This window comes from Ceratotherium simum, chromosome 10, assembly GCF_057802395.1.
Source record: "Ceratotherium simum simum isolate JZ-2026a chromosome 10, ASM5780239v1, whole genome shotgun sequence".
Taxonomy (NCBI): domain Eukaryota; kingdom Metazoa; phylum Chordata; class Mammalia; order Perissodactyla; family Rhinocerotidae; genus Ceratotherium; species Ceratotherium simum.
The window spans coordinates 68,671,300-68,688,937 of NC_141909.1; the positions used below are offsets into that span (position 1 = coordinate 68,671,300).

Below are 17,638 nucleotides of genomic sequence, written 5' to 3' on the forward strand. Positions count from 1 at the left end.
TTCATGCCATTTTTGTTCAATTCTATTTGGTGAAATAATTTTTAGTACCTACTGAGCTCCTCTGTGAAAAATATTTCAGTGGTTACCAATGATTCATTAGCCAACATTTCAACAGGGTTATCCTTAGATTCGTAGCAACATTGAGAATTATGTTTGTTCCAACACATCTGTTATATTAGTCAGCTTTTAGGTCTCTATTTTGGGAATCTCAGAAACCATTTGACTGGGTTCAGATTATCTGTGAATTTTCATATTTTTTTATGGCCACCGGCTGCATTTTATGACTATATATTAAATCTTTTATTTTTTCAAATAACTTTTCCAAATGGTCTCAATTTCTAATCCCAGGGAAATCAGGCATATGCCCAAACATGTAGTGTTCAGCAAGTTACAGCTACCGTGAAACCCCAAATAAACGAAAAAGAAACAAAAATAAAACTCTTCTTTAGAAAGAAAAATGCCGTGTAAAATACTGGTGTGCCCAAAATCTACATGCCTGACCTTTTCCCATATCTATTCTTGGTAGGACATGCCTTCAGCTTTTAATTGGAACCCTTTTCATAATTGTTGCCATTTAATGCATTTAGTCTGTCAAATCATGGGATGTCTTTATAGCCATATAATAAACCCTAGAGAACAACTTCTCTGACTGTAGCCATCTGCAGTGATCACAAGAGTAGCTTACAAAATACTGACAGTCTTTCTGGTAATAGGATACATATGGCAGCCCACAATTATGTGTAGTTGCATTCAATTAGTGTTGTACAATTACACAGTTTTATTGCTTAGTTAGAACAGTGAAAGCACTACATACTGGGTAATTTGCACTAATCCCCATCTCTTTAATAGCCCCTCGGTGTTTAAAATGTGGGGGAACATCTATAGTATTTAAAGGGCCTGGGATGAACATTAAATTATATCTTATGTTGTGAATACTCTTTGATTGACAATTAATGTACTCCCACTTCATGTGTGGGTCATGTTTTATGGAGGCTTTAAAATATCATTATAGCAAAAAGTTCTTCATACATCAGAAGCCCACTGGCTGGATCAGGCTCTCCAAGCCTATCCTTGCAGTGTATTAATGTCCTTTCGGAAAGATAGTCAGAAGGTGGAGACATGCTGAGAACAAAGTCAGAATCGATTCAGAGAGTGATAGAAACCAAGGACTCAGCATTTAAATGTGAACTTGTTAGAAGCTTTTCCAGTTCCTAAGTTTTAATTAAAAACTTAGTTCAAAGTGAATTTATAGCTGCCATTTGGGAAAATACTTTCTGGAGATGGTTTTGTGAGGAGTGTGTGTGTGTGTGTCTGTGTGTGTGTGTGTGTGTGTGTGTGTGTGTGTTTGAAACAGATGTGTTTAGCAATCTGTGATTTTAGCAAAGTTTTAATTACATATGTAAATGGCCTCACTCATGCCCATCTGTAATTGGCTCCGTCAGAGCGAAGGGTGAGCCCAGCTCAGTTTGCAGCAGACACTAAGGGTGAGCCCAGTGGTGAGGTAGGTTCCTTATACCACTTAGGAATGGGGCTCTCCCACTGGAGGAGAGGAAACACTGGAATACATTCTTCTGTATCCTTCTTCCCAAGTGTTGACAGAGAAAAACCCAAAGCAACCTTGTTTCCTGCCCTGCCTGACAGTAAGTAAGTTAAACAGAATTCTAAATGAGAGGCCTGGACGTTTATTCACCTGCAAAAACATTTTGCTGAAGCATTTCTAATGTACATGTGTCTAGAAATGTTTTCAATTACATACATGGGTTAGGCCTTTGTCTCTGAGCTCTTATTGTCTCTCATAAGCGTCACTTTAAACCCCTTTATGTTCCTGAAAACTCTACTATACAGTTTTCAAAGCAAAAAAGGGGGGACATTGGAGAAGTGATTAAGGATGGAGAAAAACAACATTAAAATGATGGAGTCTATGTATTTTCTTTAAATGGTGTTCATTTATTTTAGAAGTATTATTACTTTTAGGTAATCTTTATTTTCTTTATTTTAGGTGAGATTTTTTTTAGTGCTTTTTTTCCCCCCTTAGTTATTGAAACTTTGAACTTTATTGCTCAGCTATATTGAATAAAATTGGCATATGGCTAGATGTGAAATGGAATTCCTATTAAGATGGAGATGCTCAAAAATAAACCTTTGCTACATGTAAGAGAATTACATGGTCGTATTCTGAATTAAAATGTGACTTATGATCAGATCTGCCAACATCTGCTTTTGTCCGTCGTTTGAATCTAGTTAGGTGATTATAGATAGTATGTTTAGAAAAAAGCCACAAAATTCCTGTATAAATGGCGCTGTGTAAATTGAAATCTGCACAACCTTACAAAACATGCACCATGAATGTTTGGACCTAACAGAACATCAAAGCGAGAGATTATTTTCCATTTTAGAAAGGTTATTGGTAGCAAAATGGAGTTAAGGAAGTAAACAGTTCTGCTCTGTCTGGGGTCTACTAGATGTTTCCATCTCAGATTTCTTTTCATGAAAAAACATTTGCTTGTTATTTGGATGACCAGAGTGGCTGACATGCTAAGACTATGATTCAGAGATTTCTTTTCCTGAGAACCTTTAGGCTGGGTATGAGATTGTATTTGCATCTCTGATACCTCAAAGTTCCTAACTCAGACTTGTTCATGCTGACCAGGGATGGAAAGCTGCTTCATTAAAGTAGGGAGGACAGTGTCCATCCCAGATGACAACTGGGCAAAGCCACATCTGTGAGGGACATATGGCTGTCTTTGCCCTAACAACCCAAGTGCAGGTGACCCCACAAGCTTCTGGATGCCTGTCCGAGGGCAGCTCAAACTTGATCATGGTTAAGCCCTTAGTGAGAGGACTCCACGTTCTGAGTGTGGAGAAAATGTGAAAGCATATTTTCTGCCCAGAAAAGACACAGTCTATCCAGAGAGGAAGATCTGCCTGCCTACCTCTGCCAAAACAGTTAGATCCAAATGATCATTGCTGACACTGCGGCTTAGCTGGCCAAACATCTGTACTTCATGTTACAGTGAAATGGGAAGTTAATCTACTTTTTCCAAAGGAAGGCAGACACGGTGTGTGAACGGTAGCACACTCCTGATGTGTAGAGATGCACCTTGCTGTGCAAGAGGTTCAAACCGCTGTAGCAAGTCCAGATGATCATAGAGCAATAACAGAAGAACATACAGGCCTCAATTTGCTGGATGAATTATTTTGATGTATATGGAAAGCTTTGCCATTTCCTTGAGGCATCTCCTGGCGACTGCCTTTGCTGGGAATACTGGCCTTTTACTGTGGTTTTTCTTTTCTTTATTTTATTTTATTCCAATGGAGGGCACTGAATTAGAACTCTGAATGCCCTTCGATCTTTTCTTTGAAATAATAGAAGTTGTTTGGGATACTTTTTAGAGCAGATCCATTTGGTTTGATCATGAGCTAGAATTAAAGCGGTATAAATACTTGCCGATGGTCACATGTGTCCTTTTCTTGATTTGTTGGGTGAAAGACTGGAGACTTTTACTGCCTTAATAAGGAAACCTGGCCAGAATGCTGACTCTGCACCTGATAAATCTTTCCAAATTGCCACAGGTGAAATGCAATGTTAATATCCCTTTCAATTATTAATAAAAATATGTAAATAGATCTTGTTGGCAATATGGGGCACTGAAAATAAAGTATTTTAATATACTTGTAGACTTTTTGGTTCAATTACTAAAGAACTGCATGTTTAAAGCTTTTATGTATTTGAAGAGGTAATTATTTTTATAAATTGGAGATACTGCACAAGAGACTGTCTATATTTTATTGTTATGCAAATAAATTTTAATTGTAGAAAACATCAAATACAGATAAGCAAAAGGAAAAAATCTCTCCCATAATCTTACCACCCAGGGACAGACACACCAACACTGTTCTTTCAGACATTTTTCTTCGTATATATTTTTTCTTTAATAGACATTTTATGCAAACCAGTTTGAAAACTGCTGTCCTCACTTCCCAAACATAATTCATTTCAATAAATATAAACCCACATCACCATTTTAATGGTCTTATAGCATCCCACTGTATGAATGAATGCACAATTTATGAATGAAAAAAATGTAATGAATTTCCGTTGGTTGGTTGTCCACGTTTCCAATTCTGCAGTAACCTAAAGAAAGATATTCTTGTGTGTATATCCTTGCATAATTGCCTGATTTTTTTTTTTTACTTTATGATAAATACATTAAATTTAAAACACAGTGTCCCTCATTTCTTCAGGAAAGAGCTTTTGAGCTCTTGGTTTTAAGGCGATTTCACTTTTTACTTTTACTTTAGGTGTACGAACATCAAGATGGTAGCAAATCACTGAAGCTGGGCGACTTTGGGCTGGCCACCATTGTTGATGGCCCCCTGTACACAGTCTGTGGCACCCCAACATATGTGGCTCCGGAAATCATTGCAGAGACTGGGTAAATGCTTCTCGTGTGTTTATTGAAGTGCTGTGCTTGCACAAGAACTAGTCTGCTTCAAGAGTAGGAGAAATAGCACTGTTCTGTCCCACCCAAACAGAATTAGCTATCGGATTTCTTTCACTCTTTTTTTTAGCTTTAAAGTGGGAGCCGTTTTCTCTGTTTTCCCAATCAAGTTGCCAATTACTGCAATCTTGTTTAAGGCTTCCATTTGGCCTTTGTTAAAGGTAGAACAGCAGTTATTAACTCCAGAGTAAAAAATGTTCAGACTAACAGAGAAACATATAGCAATGGTAATTAACTAGCTTTTGGAGATAAAAGAAACAGACACTGCTGGGTGCGGTGATTACTGTCTCCTGTGGTTATTTCTCTCAGCTGTCCTTATTCTCCAGTCCCTGTCCCATTTTGGTCCTCTTGGTGGTCCATTGATTATCTGTGGAGTGCAAACAGCCTTAGGCATCGGAGGGCCACTGGGAATTGTCTGGTTTCTGTGGGCAACAGTATCAGGTGAATGAAAGTCTCTAGAATGGGGGAGAAGGCAAGGTGGCTTCGTACTTACTAAGGACCCCACTATATGCCAGGCCCTAAGCTCCTTTACTTAATTCTTACTCTTCCAGTAGATGATATGATTCTCGTTTTGTACATGAATAAACTCAGGCTCTGATGATTGAAGCATCATATATGCTCATGACTAGACAGTAGCAGAGTCAGCATTTGTACTCAGATGTGAATATAAGGCTCTTTCAGTAAAGAGCCCACTTCTTGCCAAGGATCATAGGCAGGGTTCTGAAGCACTGTCCTTAAACAGGATTGGGGATGAGTGAGGCAGAAAAGGGAGACAGCCCTATTTTTATCTCCCATGAGTAGCACCAACTCACACCTAATGGTCTGGGTTGTATCTTCCACTGTGACCAGTTGGAGATAGCTTTTCTGCTTGTACCAGAAAGGCAAAAATGCAGAACAAGTGAGAAGGGAATCCCAGTAGGGAAATCCCTAAGGTGAGATGTGAGGTAACGAGGACTTTTTTATTCATCAAATTTGAGTGAGTTGGGAGCTCACATCTATAGCGGTGCCTGACCCCCCGCAGAGGGTGCTGCCTCAGACAATGCTACATTTTCTGTTGTGAGTACTCTGACGGCCTGCTGGGAAGGAGTGGTGTGGGGTAGAAAGAGGATTTGTTTGGGCTCTTGAAGACCTTGGTTGGAATCCAGCTCTGCCACTAATGGTGTGATCTTGAGCAAAATTACTTCTCTCTCTGAACCTCGGTTTTCTCTTCTATAAAATAGGCAATAGTACTTATCCTCTACAACTTACAAGTTATTGAAAAAACAAAATAAGATAATGTATGTCAGTGCTTTATAAATTGGAAATGTCCTGTATGTAATTATTATTTCTAAAATTAGGAAGTTAGATAAATCTCAAGGGTCCATCCCTATCTTAAAATTGATATGACTCTAATAAACCTTTTTGCTGAAGCCCTTCACTTACAGATATTTGGATACGAGCCTAGGCATGCATTACTTTGATTTTTATTCGTGTGCCTTAGATGGCCTCTTTTTTTATTATTCTTTCCTTGAATTCTGTTTAGTCAAGGGGTTTTAGTTTAGTGTTTGTTGTTGGTTTTTTTGTTTGGTTTGGTTTGGGTTTTGGTTTAGAATAGGAGTCATCTGTTTTGCCATGCCCCATCATTTGTCCTGGCCTGACTTTGCTAACTCTAATGTCACTTACTTTTCCAGATATGGCCTCAAGGTGGACATCTGGGCAGCTGGTGTGATCACTTACATCCTGCTGTGTGGTTTCCCTCCGTTCCGTGGGTATGGGCAGCAATCTTTTATTCAGCACCAACAAAGCATTTCTCTATTCTCTGAATGGTCCATTCGGCCTTCTTGCACAAAGGAGCCTGCAGCAGGACAAGAACATAATCAGAACTTTACTTGCAATGCCTGTTATTTCTTCCATGTTGTGCATGCTAATTTACATGCCTTCCGTAAATCTTCCTCATGTACTTTAAAAACTCATTCTTTCTTAATTTACTAAAACAGTTCCGTATTGACATTTTGAATTGCTTAAAAACACACATTTTGCACACGTACGGGGGAAGGAAGGCTCCAGTGCGTAAGGAGGAGGCGACATACCGTGAGTTGACATTTGAGTGCTGTTTTTTCCTTGTTGTTGTCGTTCATCTGAACAGAAGTGGTGATGACCAGGAGGTGCTTTTTGATCAGATTTTGATGGGACAAGTGGACTTTCCTTCTCCGTACTGGGATAATGTTTCTGATTCTGCAAAGGTAGGTTTCCAGTGCCTTCCTCTTCCTTATAGCCTGTGTGTCTTAATGGAATTACTGATTCTGAATCACTGTGCACAAAGACACTAATGATATCATAAATATGATTTCCGTACACGTTTTAGTTGTAACGACTAGCTTTTCCAAGAGTTCAGAGTCATCAAGTTATCTGTTCAGAGCCATCCCAACTTATCATGTACCTTTGCTTCCCCGGCTACGTGTCTCTGTGTTGTCACTCCAGTTACATTGCTGCAGCCTCTTGCTATGCCCTACCCACGCAGGCTTGAGCCCACCGCGGATTTCTGCATAGCTTATTGTTTCACCTCTTGTTGTTTCACCACTATTGACTTAATATCATCTTTTCAATTAAGCTTTCCCAGACCACCCTGTTTTACAATGGAGGCTCTTAAACCCCACCTGGTCACACTCACCTTATCTTCCTTTGCTTTATTTTTCTCCATAACACTTACACTCTTACGTCCATCTGGTATACCATCTAACTACCTATCTTTATCTGTCTACCTATCTAGATAGATATAGATAGGTAGATACATCTTATACATCTTATTTATGTCATTTATTTTCTAACTCTCCTCACTAGAATGTAAATTCCATCAAGACAAGGATTTTTATCTATTTTGTTCACTGTTGTATCATCACTGCCTGAATAATAACTGGTGCTCAATGTATATTGAATGAATGAATAATTAAATGAATGTGTGAATTAAACAATTAGTAAATCAGTTAAAGTGGAGAAAGCTCAACATGGGTTGAAATGACCAAGAAAGACATGGGGAAGCTATGATTTAACATGGACCTTGAAAGCCAGCTACAATTTAGAGGCAGAGGGGAACAAGGCGTGTGGTTTTTTTTCCCCATTAAACTAAAGATCAACCTCTAAGAAAACTATAAAAATCTTACACTTGAGACGTTATAGACCCTGAGATAAAAGGTAAAACTTTTAAATCGATCTCTTAAACTTATGTCTCCAAGCATTGTCTTGAAGTTTTGAAAAACTGATATTGAAAAATAATTATCTTTTGATTATTCAGCCTTTCCTTTTGCTTGTCCTGAGTATGAGTTCAACTTAAAACCTGACTCCTTAGGCCTGGCCACTTTCCATAGAAAATGATGTATATTGGGCCCAAGTCTCATTTTCTTTAACTGTCCAGGAATCTACCTCTGGACCTAGGAAAATGTGGGATATTGAGAGAAGTGTCAAAGGAAAGGTACAAAGGTAAAAGGAGATGGGATGACACAGCTGCAGAGGTGGAGGTGGAGGTGTTGTCACTTGTAAGCAGGCTCTTCAGGAACCTGCCCAACTCTCAATGCCGTCACCCCATAACATGAGGGCTTGAAGACACTGACAGAAGGGACCATCTGCTGTACCACCATGGCACTTGGTAAAGGGCATCACACACAATGGTTGCTTTATTAAGTCCTGGCCCAAGTCAGAAAGTGAAGGTGGAATCTCTACATCAGTGGAAGTAAATTATCCCCATCACAGAGTGGTACTCAGAGCCTGTGAATGTAAGGAACTGGGTACCACGTATGTAACCATCTTGTTACGTGGGAATTGCTAATCCAAAGTAGATAGATGTATGAGAAACTCATTATTAAAACCCAAGCTGTGCTTTCTGGTCCAAATAAATTCGATCTCATGGGGAAGTTTCATTAATTTCTTAATTAATGAAATTACCTTAAATCATTTACCTCTTAATAGTTGTAGTTTATTTGTATTGATTGATCTTGAAATTTTTGAAGCAATTTTAACAGGTCTTTGGCTACTAAAGGATAGTTTCTGTTTTACCAGCTAGCTGTTGGCAATTCTCTATGTTTTCCCTCATTCTTTTCTTTCAAACCTAAATACGCCATCTTGCAGTTAGGAGGAAAAATTCTGTTTTTCCTTTCGGCTGCCAAAGTGAAAATTTAAAGTGTTTTTAAAATGTGATTTCTATATGAAAGTAATTTAGAAACCTGTCATTAAAGTGCAAAATCCTAGACAAAGAAAGGAATATTAATTCTTTAACTTGTGTAATTTATTTCTTTTCTACTAAAAACATTTTTATTTTGGTGAGGAAGATCAGGCCTGAGCTAACATCTGATGCCAATCCTCCTCTTTTTTTTTTTTTTTTTTGCTGAGGAAGATTGGCCCTGAGCTAACATCCGTGCCCATCTTCCTCTACTTTATGTGGGACGCCGCCACAGCATGGCTTGACAAGCGGTGCATCGGTGCGTGCCGGGGATCCAAACCTGTGAACCCTGGGCAGCTGAAGTGGAGTGCGCACACTTAACCGCTGACCCACTAGGCCAGCCCCTAAAAGCATTTTTTTATGAAATTAATTTTAATGTTAATTTCATTTTATTTTTTCTCTTAACTACAAGCTGTATGTTTATAATTCCAAATATTTACCTTTCCTTTAACTTTTAAAGGTGTTAGGTAGCTATGGGTAAGTTGAGTTGATATGTTAAAGATTTACAGCTTTTACAAATGCTTTTCCAAACTAAAAGACAACTTCTGCATTTGAAAATGCTCTGATTTTTACCTTACAAGTTAGACAAATGGAATGGAATGTTCCTTTTCACAGGAGCTCATTACCATGATGCTGTTGGTCGATGTCGATCAGCGATTTTCAGCCGTGCAGGTCCTTGAGCATCCCTGGGTTAACGTGAGTGACTTTCTCCCTTCCCTCTATTTACTCCTAATATTCCTTTTTAAAATTGCGGATCTCCTAATGATGTGGCCTCCTTTTTAAAGTGTTGTTTGTGTTTGTTCCTCCCCCTCAAATGTGCCAGGACGGGGTCTCAGACTTGTTCCATGAGGGCCTCTGTGTCTCAGTGCTCATGTGCATTCTCATGGTCCTTTGCACAAAGCATTTCATTTTATTCAGATGGAACTGCCTTCTACTGGGGAGGTGCACATGGTCGCGACCCCCCACTCCACAGACTGTGTTCTGTGGTCCAGACCAGAGCTGAATGATCGTCAATACAGGGCAGATTTTTTGAGTCAGTACTTTTTTGCATCATTTCTACCAAAAATATAAGTGACCCAAAGGTCTCTGCATAAGCCTTGGAGTATTCCAATGCAGCACTTCTCAAACTTGCATGTGCTTGCGAGTGACCTGGGGATCTCATTAAAATGCAGATTCTAATGTAGTAGGTCTGAGGCTCTGAATTTCTAAAAGCTTCCAGATGCTGCTGCTGCTGCTATTTGAGTACAAGGTTCTAGTGATATTTCTTTAGCTATGAAAGAATTCTCCCAAGTCATTATTTTTTAACCCTATATTTCTCTACAACTGATAGATAAGATTTATTTTGATTAACAATAATAGTAATTAATACTTATAGAGTGCTTAAGTTATAGAGTCTGCCCAGGACTATTAAGCACCTCACATGTATTGACTGGTTATGTTCTTCCTGGCAACTGTATAACCTAGGTACTATTGTAACCCCTGTTGACAGGTGTGGAAGCTCCATAACTAGGTTTAATGGTTCCTACTGCCAGAATAGAAGACACGTATCGATGTGGATATAGATATGGACAGGGACATAGACGTGGACAAGCATAAAATTGTTAGCTCTTTGACATGTTTTGCCAGCCTCCATACTGCTTTGAATAATCTGGCTGTAAGTTGAAGACCACAAAATGTTCCGCTTCTCTGAATTATCACCTTGGTGGTTAGTCAAGTGGTTTTTCCAAACTAACTCATTATTGAGGATCAGGTATGATTGAAATCACAGTGTTGAGACAGACTACAAGGGAGGTGACGGGAGCTTGATCTTGTTCGTGTTCTGCCATGTGATGGCCATGGGCCTAGGTTCCGGCACTTTACACATCTGAACCTGATTCCTCACACCCCACTGGGAGGTTATATACCTATGACAGGAGAATATATGTGAATGTGAGCATTTATAGATATGCGGCTAAGGTTTGTTTTAAATATTTTCTTATAGCAGAGCTTCCCACCTGGTGTACAAATGTGCAAAGATATTAACTCCCTCAGCCCCCAGGGTAGTCGAGCAGGGCAGCCAGAGTCCAGGAGTAGTCACTTCCAGCCTCAACAACCTTTGCATTTACCCCAGGGTGCTAAACAAAAATTATCCTTTACTATGAAGTGGGAAAGGTTAGGAAGCATCTCATGTAAGCCAAATAACAAGCCTAGAAGATAGGCAGGATGGGTATTATTGTACCCATTTTACAGATGAGGGGACTAAGGCTGTGGTGGGTGACTTGCCTGAAGTGGCCAAGTATGTGATTGAGCCAGAATTTGCAGCCATGTATCTTCACTCCAGGCCCAGGTGCTTTAAAGGCCTATGCACCATACTACATCTACTCTCCTTTCTATATACAAAAGCACTGCGAATATTGCAGAAGAGTGCAATGTGTACATTGTCATCATGATAATGATTGCTCATACAACCTTTGCAAAGTAACTCACCTTCGTCATGGCGCCTTTCCCTTACCTGGGCAGAGTGGAAGAGGCACAAGCCAGCTGCAGGCTCTCTTGGTGGCAACAGTTGGTTTTGACTCATCTACGTGCTAATTGAAAGCTCATAGCCCACAAATTGTCAAATTGCATGTTAGCCCTGGAAAGACCGAGAGGGTGACCACGCAGAATAAACTGGAAAACCTAAATTTGAAGTGTGGCCTTTGAAGGCTCATAAAGAGCCATAGAGGAAAGAGATTCATGGATTCATTTTAGATTTTTAAATGCATTTTCATTAGAGGGCCACTGCCTACCAGGCCCACCCTCCAGGAGCTCTATCTGATACAACCAGACAGTCACACATCAGTGGGAGAAGGGCTACCCCAGCCAGCCTCTGTGGGGAGGGTGCCATGGAAGTCTTCCTGGAGGAGGAGACGCCAGAGCTGCATCCTGGAGGAGGCTGGAAAGGCAATGTCCAGGAGAGCCAGCTCCAGCAGGATATGGATATTTTCTATAAGATAACTTTGTGAATGTGAGCCAATTTGTCTATATATGTGAGGGGCTGGAATGCTATTGGAAACAGCATAATCCCTTACCCTGATTCCAAACCAAATGACCCTACATCAATATATCCCAACCCAGTGGGGTAAAGAAACAACATTAAGAAGACTTTGGGATGTTACCTTTGAAAAACTAGGTTGCTCCTTTTCCTAGGGCAGCGTGTGCTGTCTCAGTAGTAACTTTCTGCCTTCTCGATCTGCCTTGCACACATTTTTGCACATGGTCCCACTTTGCTGATAATTAGGTTCCAGAGCTCGCTCTGGAACTTGGACTTCTGCTATCATTTTAGTTTTCCCTCCCAGATTCCCTAAAAACATTTCCTAAAAGCAAGGATAACATTTAAGGAATTATCTAGGAGATTTAAAACTAAAAACTACCCTTTATGTAATTCTAACAGATCTTAGATTCTAAGGGGAAAAAAATACTGATTTTAGCAAAAAATGTATAAAGTGATTGCTTAACTTTTGAAATTATATTTATGTAGTAGTTACATTAGAAAACTGATTATTTTTTGTCACAAAATAATAAATGAAAAAAACGTATATAAGCTTTCACAATCACCATTTAGTATTTGTTGAGGTCTCTGAGTGCAACAAATGAACAACCAAGCAATCAAAATAAATAAATTAGGAATTTAAAAGGAAGTCCATTTAACGAGACATTTCACATTTGGCAATCAAATTAATCTGATCACCACAAAGGATGCTACCTAAGGGAGGAAAAGGTAATAATTGTATGAGCCTTAAGGAAGTCATCAGAAGGCTCTTCCTGTGCTCTCATTTGTCCTAATTTTCTCTATTGCTTATACGATGACCTTTTCACCTGGTGCACTTGGAATTGAAGAGGCAGTCTCGTATGAAACAGAGAGTAGTGCGTGAGGGCAATAGAATGGAAAAATCTAGTCAGCAAAAGTCACTCGTTTTAACCTTACTCCAGGAGTTTCCTTTAGGCTCACATTTATTTTTCATACACTCTGGGTGAGAATCCCACCATGCTCCTTGGTGTCCTGGACTTCTGCTCTGTTATCAGAAGAGTCATGATCAAGGTCTCTCAGTGGATGGTTCTAGCAAGCCAATGCACAAAAGCAGCATCAATGTGCAGCCAGGTGTCTAAGAGAGGAATGTAGACTCCCAGAAGGAGCACCAGCTCGCTTGCCTGTGTAATCTTGGGATGGTCATTTTACTCCTTTGAACCTGCTTTTCTGTCTGTGAAATGGAGATAATAGAACCAACCTCTCAGGTTGTTATGAGGATGGAGAGAGGATTGTATATTTGAAGGGCCTGAGAGGACAATCTTAAACACTAGTGCTCTGTAGCTACTTGATAAATATTTGGGGAATTTGAGACTGAGAGAGGCAACAACTCTATCTTCCTTTGCTGTGTGCTGATGAAATGCAAATTGTGATCCATGTTGGCATATGAGAAGCTTGATTAAGGAGGAAAACCCTCTCATCCAAAAAAAAAAAGATCTTGTTTGTGTGCTCCAAGATCCATGTAGATAATATGTGCATTATCAGCTCTGGGGCATTCTCCATATCACAGCTATTTCCTTTTTTTGTTTTTCTTTTGTTTTTTTTTTTGGTGAGGAAGATTAGCCCTGAACTAACATCTGTTGCCAATCCTCCTCTTTTTGCTGAGGAAGATTGGCCCTGGGCTAACATCCGTGCCCATCTTCCTCTACTTTATATGTGGGATGCCTGCAACAGCGTGGCTTGACAAGTGGTGCATGGGTCTGTGCCCGGGATCCAAACCCACAAACCCCAGGCTGCTGAAGGGGAGTGCATGAACTTAATCACTATGCCACTAGGCCAGCCCCTATTTCCTTCAACATAGCTGCAAAATACCAAAAGGAATTGTCCTAGCTAAGTTTATTACCTTATTATTCATCTAGTGGAGAACCGTATAATTTAGGCACATGTAGTAAGAGAATGGAATAGGCATAATATAATAATCTTGATCATTTCAGGAACTGGGGAGAAGGTTGAGTCACTTTCCCCCTCAATGACACTTTGTTGATAGAAAATGTAGGTTAGTGATAAGTTCATAAGCTTAATTGACATTTCCAAAAAAATTCTTATTCGTAATTAGGATTAAATTGTCACTATTGTAATATTTCAAATATATTACTATTATTGCATTTTTATTGAAAAGCGTTGACCTACTTTATCCCACATTGTTCCCTTGATACTAGGATGAAGCTCCATCTCAATGCTATAATTCTACAAATCTGTGTTTTACCTCCAGTTATCTTCCTGATTTTACTGGTGAGGAAACTGAGGCTCAAAAAGTCTCTAGCATGAAACTCAGTGGAGTCCCTAGCACAAGGTCCAACGCCTGGGTTTTGCTCCTAGAGATGCTGACTGATCTGCACTGGCATCTGGGCATCAGGAATTTTAAAAGCTCCCAGGTGATTATAATGTGAAACCAAGAGTGAGCACTCGGCCCTAGTGGAAAGGACTGGTTGAAGTAAGTCAAGTACAGTTATTTAGCTGATTCAAGACTTCCTCTTACTTCCTGGCCTTTAAGTTTTATTTTACCTCCTTTATCTCACCTGCCTACTCTTTTGAAAAGATGCTACTAAGCCAAGATACTAAAAAAATCGAAGAACAAGAGGAAGAAGTAAAACAAAAGCCTGGATAATCTACCAAGATATTCCATGCTAATTAAAATCAGCCCTACCCACACAAAAATAAATAAGCATGCATCTTATTTTGCTGGCAGAATTTGTTAGAAATTAAGAGAACCCCAATGATATTGCAACAATAGATGAAACCACTTATCTGTATTCATGAATTGTAAATGATGGCATGGAATCTTGTTTCCATTTGGGCATCTTATCATCTTTCTCCAAGGTAGATCTTAATTTACTTCACATTTTCTCCCCAAGTGCAGTGTGAACTGTAGACATAAAGGGTGCATAGGGCCAGGCTGAAGGGAGGCGAAAGTCCTGGGGTGTGTACAGCTGGGGGTGGTTAACAGGAGTCAAGGGGCCGCACGCCAGGATGTGATATGGAACTGCTATCGAAGAGTCCTCTAATGTACTTGGGATTATTTAAAACTAAATCGAAATATTCTGGTGGTAAACAGCTCAAGACTGCCATGCTTCTCATAAATTTATAGATGTTAATAATAGAGTCTGGCAATGAATAGACTGAAAACCAAATCCATGACTCAAAAACAAAAATCCATGAGAGGAGGAGGATTTTCTAAAGCATGACCCCTGGAATGGTTTCCCCGAGGAATAAGGGGAACTCACTCCACCGAGTGACTTCATGTCCGAGCTCCCACACCCCTCCCTCCAGCTCCTCCCCAACATCCGCTAGAGGAACGGAGACCAGGAGGCTAGGTCTCCTACAGACAGCTGTGAGAGTTCATTTTCCATTTTGCAAACTAATTTTGTTCTTGTCAGTTGCAATGCTCTGCCAAGTGGTGGATGGGAATTTCTAAATCAAAAACCACTAACCTCAAACCACAACCAGCCGGTGTCAAACTTCAGAAACTACTCCCAGAAACTACATACCAGAACGTATGGTAATAATACTATAACTATTTGTAACATACTGCCAGGTTTGTCGCGTTTAGAAAATTCATAGCACATTTTTGGCACATAATCTATTCAGAATAATGGTGATAAAGATGTATATATAAAAATGTATGTTTTTAATGGCCCTATTTATTTTATTGATGCAAGACAGTAAGTTAGCTAAATCTCCATCATCAATCCATATGCCTCAGGTACAGGTTCCATCTCTGCAAAGCCAGCTGTTTATGTCTCTTAATCCAATTATGCTCAAAGCCTTCAAAATTGATATAGAAACTCTGCAGACTTTTTAGTTGCTGTGGTGTTTGTGTGTGTGTGTGTATGTGTGTGTGTTTTACGTTCTCTAGCTGAGACACCTTATTTCATTGGGAAAAAAATCCCGAAATGGTTTAAGATTTGTGAAGTCAAAAGCATGTCTGACAACTTGCGAGAGTTGTTTCACTGCTTTCATTGCTTCAATGGGAACTAATAACCCAAGGGAAGCTCAGACCTTCACAAGAATTTAAAGCTGGAGGCCTGAACCCCCAGGCCCCAACATCTAAAAGAGTTGCTAGGAGCCTTGACAGGAGATTAGGACCAGGACAGGGAGGGGAAATGATAACGAAGCTGAGGGTGGTGAGAAAGCAAACTCAGCTCAAGAACTGGCAGGAAAATAAAACAAAAGTCAGGCAAAGAGAAACTTCTGGCAAAGATGGCGATCGTGGGGAAGTGAGAAGTAGGTGGGATTGTGCGACAAGGAATAAATCTCCATCAGTAAATTAAGTAGGGGCTGCTCTTATGGAATCCCTACTGTCTGTTTTCTCTGTATTTGCACCCAGGCTGTTAAACACAGCCTGTCAATCCCAGGCCCACACTGTTGGCCCAGTGCAACTTAACTCCACCCAGCGACAGGCAGGCCTTCTAGCACTGCCTGCTCCACATAGGATTCAAGGGCCCAGGCCCTAATAGGCCACGTTGCCACATCCCCAATTCGTGGATGCCCAGTCTCTCCTTGACGTAGAAGTTTCTAACTACATTCAGCTGGGCCCCCTGAAGTGCTCGCTATCCCTTTTACTGACCTCCATCTAAGTGCCTCCCAGGCTCCATTAAGGCCTGTCCAGATAGTCTCGGTTTTTTTCAGCCCCTAATTCAATCCTCCTTCCTCCTTACCATTGTGCTCCTTTCATCATGGAAAAGATGCGGCGATGAGTCCTTCCTTTTAGCTCTTCTGGAGTGCTTTTCATAGTCGATGCTGTGCTAACAAATGCCCTTGATGATGCAATGCGGAGTGGTGGAAAGACCAGTGAGTTTCAGACCCAGTTCAGTCCCAACTCTACTTTCTAGCTGTGTGAGCTTGGGCAAATTATTTAACCTTGCTGAGCCTCAGTTTGCTCATCTTCAGAATGGGATTAGTGTATGTTGCAGAGGATAATGTGAGGATTAAGGAGATCGTATATATCAAGCGTTAGCCCAGGGCCATGTAACAGTTGACACTTGTGTCACCTTTTTCCTCCTTGCCTTTCTCTTTTAACTTTGCTCCCCTCCACCTCAAGAGAGGCCTCACCCTTACTTCATCTTGCCTCAAAGAAAGGGGTAAACCCAGAGCAAACTGCTCCATTTCCCCTCCATCCCTGGCCCTCGCTTTCCACCATTTTCTGATCCTGAAACTGCAAATATGCTCAAGGTTTTTTTGTCCTAAAACGAAAAACCTTCCCTTGGCATGCTTCCTGATCATATTTTTCAAACTATTTCATAATCTAAAGTTGGTCACATCACTCTGCCTGAGGTAGCCTCGAGCTCGATTAAGACATGACAGGAAGTACGTGTATCATCTTAGAGGTGAGGCCCAGCGGGGCACCGCTGATCAGGCTGTCCCCTTTCGTTCAGGCAGAACCCCAAATTATGCCAGAGATGTGATGCTAATATTTGTAAGACTTTCAGTAAAGGCACATTTCATCCCTTGTCAAATGTTTAAATACTCCCCAAATTCTAACTGGGATTCCAAGGACTATTGTTTCATTCACCATAAAAAAGTGTTTTGCATACACCATCGAATTGGCCCTTGTGTTTAAAAGTCTGGACTGCATAATCCGAATTCTTTGTGATTATCATCCGATTTCTCTTTCACTTGTAGAGTCAGGAACTGGATACTGCACTATAAAAACATCTGAGTACAGGTGGTCCTTCACTCTTTCTACACTTAGCCCCCTCTTATTAAAAATTGAGACTAAGGCTTTACTCTCCGGATCTTTTTGGTACTCGTTTGTGGCCAGTCTTTTCTTGTTCTTTCAGCTTTCTCTGCCATTAGCCTCCCACGTAAACTCTTAACTAGAGGTAAACTAGTTGACTCATTATTTGGCAAACACACCTTGTGGCCTCCCACTCGAACACATCTGACACCAAAACATCA

The 17,638-nt window shown here is 40.3% G+C and overlaps 1 protein-coding gene across 4 annotated transcripts in view; it reads left to right on the forward strand.

The window, feature by feature from the left end:
• DCLK1 (doublecortin like kinase 1) overlaps positions 1-17,638 on the forward strand; it is a 361,089-nt gene that overhangs the window by 316,930 nt on the left and 26,521 nt on the right. For all 4 annotated transcript variants that reach the window (XM_087436199.1, XM_087436195.1, XM_087436196.1 and 1 more), the window contains exons 12-15: positions 4,303-4,436; positions 6,173-6,250; positions 6,628-6,724; positions 9,310-9,390. In XM_087436199.1, the coding sequence (XP_087292325.1) occupies positions 4,303-4,436; positions 6,173-6,250; positions 6,628-6,724; positions 9,310-9,390 (390 nt within the window). The remainder of the gene's footprint in view (positions 1-4,302; positions 4,437-6,172; positions 6,251-6,627; positions 6,725-9,309; positions 9,391-17,638) is intronic.